Source organism: Ranitomeya variabilis, chromosome 2, assembly GCF_051348905.1.
Source record: "Ranitomeya variabilis isolate aRanVar5 chromosome 2, aRanVar5.hap1, whole genome shotgun sequence".
In the NCBI taxonomy this organism is placed as follows: domain Eukaryota; kingdom Metazoa; phylum Chordata; class Amphibia; order Anura; family Dendrobatidae; genus Ranitomeya; species Ranitomeya variabilis.
This window is the reverse complement of record NC_135233.1, coordinates 441,390,081-441,405,583: the sequence shown is the minus strand read 5'-3', so window position 1 is coordinate 441,405,583 and position 15,503 is coordinate 441,390,081. Positions and strand designations below refer to the sequence as shown.

Sequence of the window (15,503 nt, the reverse complement as noted above, 5' to 3'; positions counted from 1 at the left end):
TGACTGTAAAGCTGATGGATTTGAAAGATAGACCTTCCAAACAAGCAGAACAGCAGTGTAAAGTAGTTAGAAGTGACATGACTTCTTGCTCTAATATGCCATAAGCAAGTGCTCATAACCAACAAGATATTACATATTGATTGTTTATTACTAAACTCTATCTCGGCTCACACAGAACTGACACATTATTTCAGACACTGACACTGAAAGGCATTTTATTGCAGTTTAGATTTGGAAAAATCAAAATTTCCTCCAGAAATGTGGCAACTGCAGGCTTCCCTCCAAATGTGTGTAATCCTATAAAGACGGCACTGAAAAATAGGAAATTAAACAATGGGAAGGATTGCAAAAACTTCTAAAACTCTACAAAAGTAAAGATTGGGGCCCCAATTCATTATTGCAATTGCACCTGTTTATGGTCTAGTTTTTTGGTCATTTTTGCCTGCGTTTGATTTGTGTCAATTTTGTGTCACCTTCATATCCCCTTATTCCTTGGTTTTTATTTTTTGTTGTATTTACTATGGTAATATTTATATATTAATTTATTTTTATATTATTTATTGGTGTACCTTATTGGACACCCATATATGCCACAGAATCTTTTTGCACTTAAGGCTACTTTCACACTAGCGTCGGGCTCGGCCCGTCGCAGAGCGTCGGGGCGAGGTTACCGATGCTAGCGTTCTCTGCGCCGCACAACGGGGGCAGCGGATGCATTTTTCCAGCGCATCCGCCGCCCCATTGTGAGGTGCGGGGAGGTGGGGGCTTGGTTCCGGCCGCGCATGCGCGGTCGGAAAAAGCGGACCGTCAGCAGCAAAAAAGTTACATGTAACACGACGGTTGTAATGTGTGTCAATGCGTCGCTAATGTTACTCTATGGGGCAAAAACGCATCCTGTAGACAACTTTGCAGGATGCGTTTTTTTCCATAAACGACGCATTGCGACGTATTGAAAAAAAAACGCCAGTGTGAAAGTAGCCTAACACGTTATGTATCAAGTTGCATTTTCTATGTTGTGGGGTCTGCTGCCCTATAGGAGATATTTTTGACCCCTTATCACTGTGTTGTGGTGGGTCTTGCTATTAATCGCTTCTTAATTTCGTTTTTTTTCTGCCACACGTATAATCAGTGTGCATGATCCGTTCTATACACAGTAGTTACATTTGTCTTTTTATTACGCTGCTATATGTGTTTTGTTTGCTATATGGGTTTATACATATTGTGTGGCTGGTTCCATCTATTTATGTCTTTCTAATGCCGCCTTTACAGGACATCTGACTTTTTGATATAAAAAAAGCTAACAACACAAATAGCTTTTTTATTTTTTTTTTCCGGCAACATTCATGAATCACGTGTGCCATTTGGAAATTGGTGGAAAAAAACCCTAAACGCATACCATAAGACAAAAAAAAAAGACAAGTGACTTAAAGGAGTTGTACAGGATGTTAACACTTAAACACATTTAACATAGGCATTCTTAGGATAACTCATCAATGTCTGGTTGGTGGGGGTGCAACACCTGACACCCTGCCGATCAGCTGTTCCTAATGATAGACCATCAATCTTAAAGCCACGAACAACCCCTTTAACAAATGGTGAATGGAGTCCTGAGTTTAGTTGAGTTTTTTAGTACAAAATACTGCAAAACCAACAGACCGCAACTATTTCCTTTGGTGTACATGCGGTAACTAATGAGTAATGTAAAAAAAAAAAAACAATTATTAAAAGGTAAAAAAAATATAAGACTAATTAAAGGTTAAAAAAAATATAGAAAAGAAAATAAGTTGCAAAATTTACCATAATCATAACCCATGAAAAAATATCCCAAGTCTACATGAACACTCAGCAACTTCTTACCAAAATAATAGTCAGCGCTGTAGCCGGCCATGTTTATCCAGTTGTCACTGCGGAATTGTAACAGGAGAACATTCCCGGTGGAGATGATGGTAGGAATGGGTGTATTCCAGCAGAATCTGCCCAGTAATGGCGAATCTGCTCTGCCGCCATCATTGATGATAAGGTAGTCGTAGAGGCAGGAGTTGGAATACTCCACGTCGAAAGTTGTAAAATTCAGGAAAATCTGTTAAATGGTGACAGGAACATAAGGTATTACTAGCGGGTATTACTGATACACTACTGCATGATATAGGAGGTGCAGCACTTGGCACTCTTATAGCCACCCGGGAATCAACACAATGGAGTTTGTGAAAAACAGCTAAAACCTGACTTGCTTAATACAAGAGGGATTGCCAGAGATAACTGAGGAGTCAGATTACAGTCTATGGATGGGGGAGGCAGAGCAAGAAGAGGACACAGAAACTGCCCTGCTTCTTTCTCTTAAGTATTCTATATTACCCCCCACTGCTGGATTCACAGCTACATTGCTCAGTACTACTGTATAATGTCCTCCATGCTGCTGTTGCTGATAATGTGCTGCGCAGAGACAGGAGAGTAGGAATCCCTCATGTCTATGTTTGCTGTGTATAGGAGACATCTTAGCCGAAAGTCTCAACACATTGGTTCAACGAACCCAGAAAAGACCAGTTTCATTATGGACATGGATGGAGATAGGGGATCGGTGAAACAGAAAATACATCTGCATTATGCAAATCAATTAATTATATTATACGGTAATTATACATCTTACCTGGTAGCCTTCAGGAGCCCATATTGTCGTGATACAATCTGACAAGTTCGGATAGAGATCTGGATAGCAGGGAGATGTGACGGTGTCGTTATCGGCAGTGTAGGTGCCGCCGCAGTCCACTAGGGGGAGTAACAGAAATAATAATGGTGGCTACCTGGATAACAGAGACTTTGGGGTATAGAATTGGGGATACACAAACTAAGAAAAACAGGGAATATGATAAATAAAGTTGCTAAACTCTCTCTCTCTGTATATGTATATATACACTGCTCAAAAAATAAAGGGAACACTAAAGTACCACATCCTAGATATCACTGAATTAAATATTCCAGTTGCAAATTATTTTTCATTGCATAGTGGAATGTGTTTGCCACGGATCCCTACTCCGTGGTGTCACTTATTCGTCACGTGCCTGCTCTCACACGTGACTTGGGGTTGTGCCTGCAAGGGTTAATCTATCTCCCCAGTCTCAGTCCAGCATTCAACCTCTGTCCTATGCTGTAATGGGAGCATAAATCACACACCGACCCAGGCCACGCACCCGCTCATACACACTGCCACCACTCATCGAATACACGGGCGATGAGTCCCGAAAATAATACTAATAATACTAATAAAAATATGTCTATCACTCATAAGGCTCACATACCTTAGGCTATGGATTCTTTTAGAACATTCAAGGTTCAACTTGTTAAAGTTTTATACTTTAATAACAAAAGGTTCAATGCTTACTGTAACAACTCTGCTGGCATCACGGCATGGCCTCGCATTTCTCACACTATCTTACCCACTGCTCCAGGTCATGATGTGGTTTCTGTTTCTTGCCAGCTCCATGTTCTGTGTCTCTGCTCTCTGCATGCTTCATAGTTCTGTGTATAGAGGGGCGGCGCCTGAACTCTCTGGTTCTTATAGGAATCAGGTGCATCTGTCCAATCTGTTCCTGACCAATTGCCAGGAGACCTCCAGTATATAGTGCAGCTCCACCCAGTGTTCTGGGCCTGTGCAATGTGTTAGCTCAGTTAGTGTCTTGCTTCTGAGTTTGCCTGGCCTTGCTCTGAGTTACTCCCTCTCTGGAGGATTCTCTGTGTTATTTCCTTGGTCTTGTTGTCCGCCCACCAGGAGGCAGAATATCCTGGTCCCAGTGTCTTTGTCCTTGTGTCTTGTTCCATTGCCTTGTCTGCACTTAGTCTTACCTCGGTCTCCTAGTCTTTGGCTTCCTTCCCTGTTGTCTTTCCTTGTATTCTCAGTCTGCTTTCACTCCGCACTCTTGCAGCTCTGCCTGCTCTGAACCTTTGTGACTTTACCTCTGCTCCTCACTTCTGCGTTTCTGCTCCTTTCTACTCAGCTTATCTTCTGCTGTTGCAGTTATCCCTTGCTGCAGCTTCTCTCCACATTCTTTGTGGCTCTACTCAGCTTTGCTGCAGAGACCCCTCCCGCAGCTCCTCTCCGCTCCTTGCGGTTCTACCTGGCTCCGCTCCTTGCGGTTCTACCTGGCTCCGCTCCTTGCGGTTCTACCTGGCTCCGCTCCTTGCGGTTCTACCTGGCTCCGCTCCTTGCGGTTCTACCTGGCTCCGCTCCTTGCGGTTCTACCTGGCTCCGCTCCTTGCGGTTCTACCTGGCTCCGCTCCTTGCGGTTCTACCTGGCTCCGCTCCTTGCGGTTCTACCTGGCTCCGCTCCTTGCGGTTCTACCTGGCTCCGCTCCTTGCGGTTCTACCTGGCTCCGCTCCTTGCGGTTCTACCTGGCTCCGCTCCTTGCGGTTCTACCTGGCTCCTGCACTTGGCTCCGCCGCCAGCTCTTGGCTCCGCCTCCTGCCTGTCTGCACTTGGCTCCGCCTCCTGCCTGTCTGCACTTGGCTCCGCCTCCAGCTCTTGGCTCCGCCTCCTGCGGTTTTTTCACTTGGCTCCGCCTCCAGCTCTTGGCTCCGCCTCCTGCATTTCTGTTCTTGGCTCTAGCTCCTGTGCTTTCGCTCTGCATCCGCTCTTGCGGTCTTTATCTACTTATTCCTAGGTCCTCGTGTCTGAACAGGTTCTTACCCGTTCTACATACCTGCCTGCAGACCGGTCCCTACCGGTTCTTCCAGTGTACCAGTCTTGTCCACCAGTCCTGCCAGAGAGCCAGCCGTGCCCGCCTGCCTTTCCAGAGACCCAGCCGTGCCCGCCTGCCTGACAGTGTTCCTGTTGTACCCGTCTGCCTGCCTATGTGCCAGCCGTGCCCGCTTGCTTGTCTATGTTCCGTTCCCCGGTGGGATCAGCAGCCACAACCAGACTCCACCCTGGAGTGGTACCTGGTAGCTTCCTATTGCACAAGTCTGACCTCACCATCAGAGGCTCCAGCGAACACCTAGGAAGCTACTTAGTTACGTCCCTTCCAGGGAGGTTTGGTCTGTGGTCCAGTGGGGCCACTCCCCCGCACGCCCGCGCCAACCAGTCTGGGTGCGAGCATGACACTTACAATAAGAAAAAGGTATAAAAATATGATAAGAAAAAGACATACAACTTATGCAAAACAGTATCAAAATAAACAGGAGAAACTTACAGAGTTATCTAACTGGTAGTTGCCTTCTGCTCCCTGAGGGTAGGATGAATGTAGATTGGATCACATCAGCTTCTCAGGCTGCCCCCATCATGTGAACACAATTCTCTGTCTGCAGCCTAAATTTATAACTTTGGTCTGGAGGTCAGGTTTCTAGACCGGCCTCTCAGGTCAATATCATAACTGCTGCCTGTTTGATTGGGCCACGGCTGTGCCCCCAATGCATACATTATTTTGATATATTTTGTGTTACAGCTCTCCCAGAAATAGATAACCTCAGGCCGCAATTAGCACCTCCCCTCCAAGAGCTAGGAGGTGTCAAGTGTTACCTTTCTTCTTGGCCCTAGCTAGACCTCCTGGTGAGATATGGAGACATAATTTCTACTAGTCCCAAGGAAGTACCTATTAACACCTAGGTGCGACTTGCCTTCAGGACAGATATAACATTATCACTAGTCACACATATAACCCTAGACATATGTCACTACACACATATAGATATATATACACATATTTCACCACACCTCCCTCCTTATCAACGTGCATGGGGGTTGACTTACAGGTCAGCTCCCGAGCACGTATCTGGTTCTGCCCCATCTTGGCAAGAAAGGCCATCAGCATTGCCATGATCAACTCCCTTCTTGTGCTGAATTGTGAAATCATATTGCTGAAGTATCAAACTCCATCTAAGTAATTTCCCAACTACTCTGTTGAGCCAACTCAATGGTTATGATTTGTGATCATGGTGAAGTTGTGCCCATAGAGGTATGGTTGCAGCTTCTGCAGAGCCCACACAATTGCCAAACATTCCTTTTCAATGGTGGCATAAGCCACTTCTCTGGGCAGGAGTTTCCTGCTTAGGTACAGAATTGGGTGTTCCTCTCCTTGTTGGTTCACCTGGCTGAGAACTGCACCTAGCCCATAGGTGCTGGCATCTGTCTGTACTACAAACCGGTGAGTGAAATCTGGGGCCTGAAGGACGGGTGAACTAACCAATGCCGACTTTAGGGCAGAAGATGATTCCTCACACTGAGGACTCCAGGAGACAATTTTAGGAAGTCCATTCCTGGTCAGATCAGTTAACGGTTTGGCCAGAGCACTGTAGTTTGGTACAAACCTCCTATAGTAGCCAGCCGTACCCAGGAAGGACAGTTAGCAACCACAGCCAGTATAGAGCCACCCAGAGATACTACCAAGCAGAGATAAGATATAAAATGCCTTTATTTAAATTGGCAGCAATATAATATAAAAAATGTATAAAATATGACAATTGTGCGCACACCAGGAACAATGTAATATAATCTAATATATAAAGCTGAATGTGTGTGTGTGTGTGTATGTATGTATGTATGTATGTATGTATGTCCGGGATTGGCATCTGAACCGTAGCAGCTACAGCCACAAAATTTTGCACAGTCACACGTCTGGACCCCGAGAGCGTCATAGGCTATGTTGTGAGGTGAAATTTTAACCCCGCGCTTTCCAATTCACCAAACAATTTTGCCCCTATCTACATAATGGGGAAAAAGTGAAAGGAAAAGTGTTGGAGGCGTCGCAGCTACAGGCACAAAATTTTGCACAGTCACACGTCTGGACCCTGAGAGCGTCAAAGCTATATTGTGAGGTGAAATTTTAACCCCGCGCTTTCCAAGTCACCAAACAATTTTGCCCCTATCTACATAATGGGGAAAAAATGAAAGGAAAAGTGTTGGAGGCAAATTAACAGCTGCCAGATGTGAACAAGGGGGACTTAAAGAATGACAGCGATGGCACCAAAGAGTATATACTGTACAGTTGCTAAGGTGGGGCCCCAACATGGGATAATCACACCACCACGGGGATATGAACACACACACAAAATGCGCCACACACTACCACGTGCTCGAACACATATACCACCCTCAGTGCACATTTCACCACACATACACCAACCTCGCCACATAAAAGTAGAAACACAAAAGTCGCCGCTCAAAACTCGCCACGCGCAAAACTCTCCACATGCAAAACTCGCCACACGTGCAAAACTCGCCACACGCAAAACTTGCACACGCAGAAAAATTGCCACACGCAGAAAAATTGCCACATGCACAAAAGTTGCAACACATGCAAAAGTTGCCTCACACAAAACTTGCACATACTCAAAAGGCACCACACATAAAACTCGCCACGCGCAAAACTCGCCATGCGCAAAACTTGCTGCACACAACTTGCTACACTAACCTGTCACATGCAACTCGACACACAAAAAGTTGCTACACGCATGTCGCCACACAAAACTCATCTCACAAAAGTCCCTACATGCATGTCGCCACACGCAACTCAACACACACAACTTGACACACGAAACTCGCCCTAAAACACACACAAGTCTGGTATCCTTCAAAAATAAAAATCTGATTAATAAGCAGACAAACTACAAGAGCAACAAATGTACCATATAGGAATCCGGCAGCTGTCAGTCACATGACCAGTCTATTATGTGTATGTGTGAGCTAATATATACTGCCAGGGGGTGGGCTTACTGTTGGCTGGGGATTTATCAGGCTGCCATTTTAGCTTACAAATACTGAGGTAAAAATACTGACCAAATAACGTGTGAACGAGGGCTAATACAGGAGGAGATGACATACAGGTATATACTATATACAGGAGATGACACACAGATATATACTATATATAGGTGAGATGACACACAGGTATATACTATATACAGGAGATTACATACAGGTATATCTAATATATAAAGCTGAATGTGTGTATGTATGTATGTGTGTATGTCCGGGATTGGCATCTGTACCGTCGCAGCTACAGCCACAAAATTTTGCACAGTCACACGTCTGGACCCCGAGAGCGTCATAGGCTATGTTGTGAGGTGAAATTTTAACCCCGCGCGTTCCAATTCACCAAACAATTTTGCTCCTATCTACATAATGGGGAAAAAGTGAAGGGAAAAGTGTTGGAGGAAAATTGACAGCTGCCAGATGTGAACAATGAGGACTTAAAGAATGAGAGCGATGGCGACAAAGAGTATATACCGTACAGTTGCTAAGGTGGGGCCCCGACATGGGATACTCACCACACACGGGGATATGAACACAAACACAAAATGCGCCACACACTACCACGTGCTTGAACACATATACCACCCTCAGCACACATTTCACCACACACACACACCAACCTCGCCACATAAAAGTCGAAACACAAAAGTCACCACTCAAAACTCGCTACATGCAAAACTCGCCATATGCAAAACTAGGCTCACGCAAAACTCGCCACACGTGCAAAACTCACCTCATGGAAAACTCACCTCATGCAAAACTTGCACACACAGAAAAATTGCCACATGTACAAAAGTTGCACCACATGCAAAAGTTGCCTCACACAAAACTTGCACATACTCAAAATGCACCACACATAAAACTCGCCACGCGCAAAACTCGCCATGCACAAATCTTGCTGCACACAACTTGCTACACTAACCTGTCACATGCAACTCAACACACAAAATGTTGCTACACGCATGTCGCCACACAAAACTCATCTCACAAAAGTCGCTACATGCATGTCGCCACACGCAACTCAACACACACAACTTGACACATAAAACTCGCCCTAAAACACACACAAGTCTGGTATTGTCCTTCAAAAATAAAAATCTGATTAATAAGCAAACTACAAGAGCAACAAATGTACCATATAGGAAATACGGCAGCTGTCAGTCACATGACCTGTCTATTATGTGTATGTGTGAGCTAATATATACTGCCAGGGGGGAGGGCTTCCTGTTGGCTGGGGATTTATCAGGCTGCCAATAGCAACCAATCACAGCTCAGCTTCTATTTTGCTACAGTTAATTAACCTGAGCTCTGATTGGTTAATATAGGCAACAAAGACATTCTCAGTATAACAAAGCTAATATATGTTGTGAAATGCTTCTATTTGCTTAGTTTTTGCCTTTTAATAATTACATTTCTATCTATTTGTTTTGTGGTTTTTGTGTGCAGAATAAATTTTTGTTAACACATTCTATTTTGCTAACAGCAGTCATTAACCCGGGCGAAGCCGGGTAGTACAGCTAGTAACAAGATAAAAATCAATAAGGGAGATGATACAGGCTGACCCACTTATATTAAAATATCAGGTTAATATAACCTCCAAGGGGATAAAATAAATAAGTATGATATATATTAGGACTCAATGTAGAATATTATAATTTCTGACTGTGTATGACGCCTATGTATATATATATACACACACATATACACATACACTCAGGCTCATCTATTTGACCATTTAAATCATAAAAGTATATAAATATGTGAAGACCACTATATAATAATACTATGTGTAAAATAATTTTATATGTATAAAAATAAAAATAAAAAAGTGCCACGTGGTAAATATTCATAAAGTTTATGTACTATGATATATATGTATTGTTTCTCATAATCTATGTGCAAAAATAAGCAAAATAAAGTGCAACATGCAATGCTGTGCAAGACCCAAAAATTTATATATATTATTATAATATCCGCACCAAGTGCACAAATGCGGACATGAATACTAGTAAGAAATACAAAAAGTGCCAGTGACAAATCAAATGACTAGAAATTACAACACAATACCACAGTGTCTATTTTATATAGCGTTGCTTGGATGTGCAACACTAGAGTACAGATAGTGGCAAAGTCCCATAAGGATATCAGAAGTGCTGATTAAATTTGAACTGGAATAGAGTCCCATAAGGATAACAAAAACACAATTTAATACAATTGGAGGAGAAATACAATAGCACAATATACCTGTATAAAGGGTCAGCCAGGTCCCATATAGCGCTATATGGGACCTGGCTGACCCTTTATACAGGTATATTGTGCTATTGTATTTCTCCTCCAATTGTATTAAATTGTGTTTTTGTTATCCTTATGGGACTCTATTCCAGTTCAAATTTAATCAGCACTTCTGATATCCTTATGGGACTTTGCCACTATCTGTACTCTAGTGTTGCACATCCAAGCAACGCTATATAAAATAGACACTGTGGTATTGTGTTGTAATTTCTAGTCATTTGATTTGTCACTGGCACTTTTTGTATTTCTTACTAGTATTCATGTCCGCATTTGTGCACTTGGTGCGGATATTATAATAATATATATAAATTTTTGGGTCTTGCACAGCATTGCATGTTGCACTTTATTTTGCTTATTTTTGCACATAGATTATGAGAAACAATACATATATATCATAGTACATAAACTTTATTAATATTTACCACGTGGCACTTTTTTATTTTTATTTTTATACATATAAAATTATTTTACACATAGTATTATTATATAGTGGTCTTCACATATTTATATACTTTTATGATTTAAATGGTCAAATAGATGAGCCTGAGTGTATGTGTATATGTGTGTGTATATATATATACATAGGCGTCATACACAGTCAGAAATTATAATATTCTACATTGAGTCCTAATATATATCATACTTATTTATTTTATCCCCTTGGAGGTTATATTAACCTGATATTTTAATATAAGTGGGTCAGCCTGTATCATCTCCCTTATTGATTTTTATCTTGTTATTATATTACATTGTTCCTGGTGTGCGCACAATTGTCATATTTTATACATTTTTTATATTATATTGCTGCCAATTTAAATAAAGGCATTTTATATCTTATCTCTGCTTGGTAGTATCTCTGGGTGGCTCTATACTGGCTGTGGTTGCTATCTTTGCTAAGTGGGTTCCCACACCCTTCTCCACAGAACACATATCACTGGCGTAATATAGATTTATATAATAATCTTTTATTTTATTTTTTGGTTATGGATTATTTGGTATACAGTGAGTGATGTATCTGTGGTTGCGTTAACCAGGAAGGACAGTACCTGCTTCTTGGTTCGTGGGGTGGCCCAGGCTGTAATGGCTTCTACCTTCCCAGGCTCAGGTTTTAGCAGTCCTCCCCCCACCCGGTGTCCCAGGTATTGTACTTCCCGCATGGCTACCTGACACTTCCCTGGCTTAACAGTAAGACCTGCAGTTTTAAGCTTTTGCAACACCTGCGAAAGATGTACGAGGTGTTCCTCCCAAGAATCACTAAAGATGGCTATATCATCAAGATAAGCGGCGGCAAAACCATCACATCCTTCCAATAAGTGATTGACCAACCCCTGGAAGGTCGCAGGGGCATTCTTCATACCAAAGGGCATCACCAGAAACTCAAACAGCCCGAATGACGTTATAAAGGCAGACCTCTCCTGAGCTTCTCTGGTCAGGGGTATCGGCCAGTATCCCCTACTCGGGTCCATGATGGTAAGGTACGATGCTTTAGCTAGCTGCTCTAACAGCTCATCTATCCTCGGCATGGGGTAGACCTCACATGTAGTCAGTACATTTAATTTCCTGTAGTCTACACAGAGCGGGTAGTACAGTCCTTTTTTGGGACAAGAACCACAGGCGAGGCCCAGGCACTCTGGGATTTTTGTATCACCTTGAGTTTCAGCATCTCCTCTACCTGTTCCCTCATGGGTGCCTTCACCTCTGCTGACACACAGTATGCAGACTGCCGTACTGGAGGATTAGTACCAGTGTCCACATGGTGAACCGCTAAGTGTGTCCTCCCAGTGAAGACTTCGGTGAACTCGCTGAGCGCCCCCATCAGCTCAGACCTCTGACTGTGGGATAGCTCAGGGTTAAACTCTGCTGACTCCAGGGACTCCATGTACTGAGTCCCGGCCCCCACATCCAGTAACAGATCAGCCTCACCCTCTTCAGGCAGGCTACAGACAGGTAAGACACAGGCCTCCCTGGCATGATGAGCCTTCAACATATTTATATGAAACACTTTCTGACGCTTTGCATGCTCATCTAGTGTCACCACATAATTAACATCATTCAGCCACTTATATACAGTATATGGTCCCTCCCATGCGGCCTGCAATTTATTCTGTAACATAGGGACCGACACCCAAACCTTCTGCCCTTCCTCGTAGGCCCTCGGTCTGGCATTACTTTGGTACCAGACCTTCTGGTTGATTTGGGCCTAGGTCTCGTTCTCATGGGCCACGTTGCTCAGTTTTTGCATTCTCTCTCTGAGCCGCAGTACATATTCGACCACTGAGACTCCCGTAGTTCTGGGGTTGTCCTCCCAACAGTCCTTAATCAAATCAAGGGGCCCCTGACCCTCCTCCCATAAACCAGTTCAAAGGGGGAGAATCCAGTAGACGCCTGGGGTAACTATGTAGGCAAACAACAGATGGGGGAGGTACCGCTCCCAGTCTCTCCCTTCAGTCTCCACCAGCATTTTGAGCATTTGCTTTAATGTTCCATTAAAACGCTTGCAGAGTCCGTTGGTTTGGGGATGATAGGCGCTGGCCATAAAATGCTGTACTTGTATTCTTTCACAGAGGCTTTCCATCAGATCAGACATGAACTGGGTTCCCTGATCGGTCAACATTTTCCTGGGGAAACCCACACGAGAGAACACAGTCAGTAAAGCATCCGCCACTTTGTCTGCTCGGATGGAGGACAGTGCCACAGATTCCGGGTATCGTGTAGCATAGTCCACCACTGTGAGGATGTACTTTTTGCCAGATCTGCAAGGGATTGCAAGTGGCCCTATGATATCCACAGCCGCTCGCTGGAAAGGTTCATCGATCACAGGCAGTGGTATCAATGGAGCTTTCTGTATATTCCCGGACTTCCCAACTCTCTGACAGACTACACACGATTGGCAGTAATTGGCAATATCTGTCCCCATCTTGGGCCAACAGAAGTTATGTGTCAGGCGAGCTTTAAGGTACCGTCACACTAGGCGATATCGCCAGCGATCCGTGACGTTGCAGCGACCTGGATAGCGATATCGCTGTATTTGACACGCAGCAGCGATCTGGATCCCGCTGTGAAATTGCTGGTCGCTGCTAGAAGGTCTGCACTTTATTTGGTCGCTAGGTCGCCGTGTATCGCCGTGTTTGACAGCAAAAGCAAGGATACCAGCGATATTTTACACTGGTAACCAGGGTAAACATCGGGTTACTAAGCGCAGGGCCGCGCTTAGTAACCCGATGTTTACCCTGGTTACCAGCGTAAAAGTTAAAAAAACAAACAGCACATACTCACCAGCGCGTCCCCCAGCCTCTGCTTCCTGACACTGACTGAGCGCCGGCCCTAAACTGAAAGTGAAAGCACAGCGGTGACGTCACCGCTCTGCTGTTAGGGCCGGCGCTCAGTCAGTGTCAGGAAGCAGAGGCTGGGGGACGCGCTGGTGAGTATGTGCTGTTTGTTTTTTTAACTTTTACGCTGGTAACCAGGGTAAACATCGGGTTACTAAGCGCGGCCCTGCGCTTAGCAACCCGATGCTTACCCTGGTTACCCGGGGATCTCGGCATCGTTGGTCGCTGGAGAGCGGTCTGTGTGACAGCTCTCCAGCGACCAAACAGCGACGCTGCAGCGATCGGCATCGCTGTCGCTATCGCTGCAGCGTCGCTTAATGTGACGGTACCTTTAGTCTTTTGTATTCAAAGGTGTCCGGCCAAAGGAATTTCATGGGCAATCCTCAATAATTGTTCCCTAAATGGATAAGGGACGATAAGCCGCCGTTCATAGTCCCAAGATTCTGTAGTATCCGTGGGGATAGTCTCTGTATACAGTCTGCCCTGGTCCCAGTATACTCTCTCTTTGTCAGAAGCAGCAGGGGGTCGGTCTGCAAGACATCTGAGCTCCTCCAGACTGACATCTGTCTGCAGGGCCTCCTGGAAGCTCTGACAGTCACCCTGCAGGCCCTGGACTAGTGTGACTGCCAGGCCCTGGTCTGAAGCTGAGTTTTCAGTGTCTGTTATCAGGGACCTTGGTGGGTCTGCCATGTATGGAGGCTCCGGGACCACAGTATGGGCCTCCTGTCCTGGCAGTTCTGTCTGAGACTCTTCCTCTAATCTCTGGGCCTGAGTCTGAGCCGCAGTCTGACTCCGGGTCACAGCTGCCACATAATTACAGTCCTGTGCATTGGGACATTTTCCCTCCTCGCACGGAATCTCAGGTGGGTCACTTTCTTCCACCTTCTCTGCATCATTTACTTGCAAGGGAGGAACATAGTGGGACACCATCCTCCCCAGGTCCGTGCCTAGCAACACATTGGTGGGAATAGCCTCTGATACTCCCACTTCCCTCAGTCCCTTCCCTGCTCCCCAGTCCAGGTACACAGGGGCCATGGGCACGGCAGGGCTGACCCCTCCAATCCCGGTTATAGACATAGTCTTTCCTGGTATGATATCGGCAGGGGTTATCATGGCTGGACGCACCAGGGTCACCTCTGCCCCAGTGTCTCTGAGACCAATGGTGACTTTACTGCCAACAGTGACAGATTGGCAGTTCTCATTCGCCCTCGCATCAGAGCCGGCTACAAAGAGGACAGACGGTGGGGGCACAGACGGCTTTGTGGTGGTAGTTGGGCATTTCTCCCTATCAGGGCAGACAGCGCTAACATGTCCCACTTTGTTGCAGGAGAAGCACTGGCGTGCATCGCCTAGAGAATGTCTATTCCCCGGGGCCCCATAGAAGGTGGGCTTGGACAGCACTGGTGATCGGCCGGCAGAGGGAGAAGGGTCCCCGTTTGGCTTACCTCCCCTCCAGCTGAATCCCGATGGCTTCTGCACCTCAGGCATCCTGTTAGCCACATAGCAGTCCGCAATCCTTGCAGTCTGATCCGCAGTTTGTGGCTCCCGATCACACACAAATTGTCGTACATCCGTGGGGCACAGGTGGAGAAATTGATCCTTGACCATAAGATCCGTTAAGTCCTCAAAACTGTTAACAGGAAGTCCCATAATCCATTGGTGGAACGTGGTCCTCAAGGTGCTCACAACATCCGCATAGCTGTCCGTTGATCCACGTTATAGGTTCCGGAACTTTCTACAATACACTTCTGGTGTCAGGTTGTATTTCCTGATCAGGGCCTCTTTTATGGCCTCATAGTTTGCATCTAGCTCTGGTGGGAGGTCAGCAAAAACTTCCAGGGCTTTGCCTCTCAACCCTGGGGTTAGATACTGTGCCCACTGCTCACGGGGTAGATGATACTGCCTGCAGGTTTTTTCAAACCCCCGAAGTAAAGTATCTAAGTCTGTATCCTTCTCCATCACAGGGAAGTTTTCAAGACATGGTCTCCTTAGATTTATGTCCTGGGAGGGGGTTATCTGAGGACCGATACCCCACTCTATTTGAGCCATCTGAAGCTGGAATGCTCTGTCCTCCCGACGTTCTGCAGCCTCTCTCTCAGCCCGGTCACGGCGTTCTGCAGCAGCAGCCTGGCGTTCTGCA

At 45.3% G+C, this 15,503-nt stretch overlaps 1 protein-coding gene across 3 annotated transcripts in view; it reads right to left on the bottom strand.

Annotated features, from left to right (window-relative positions):
* Positions 1–201: 201 nt before the first annotated feature.
* Positions 202–15,503, bottom strand: part of LOC143806502 (embryonic protein UVS.2-like) — a 207,906-nt gene continuing 192,604 nt past the window's right edge. For all 3 annotated transcript variants that reach the window (XM_077287107.1, XM_077287109.1, XM_077287108.1), the window contains 3 exons: positions 2,648–2,766; positions 1,858–2,080; positions 202–311 (listed from right to left, as the gene is read on the bottom strand). In XM_077287107.1, coding sequence (XP_077143222.1) covers positions 298–311; positions 1,858–2,080; positions 2,648–2,766 — 356 coding nt within the window. In that variant the 3' untranslated portion in view covers positions 202–297. The remainder of the gene's footprint in view (positions 312–1,857; positions 2,081–2,647; positions 2,767–15,503) is intronic.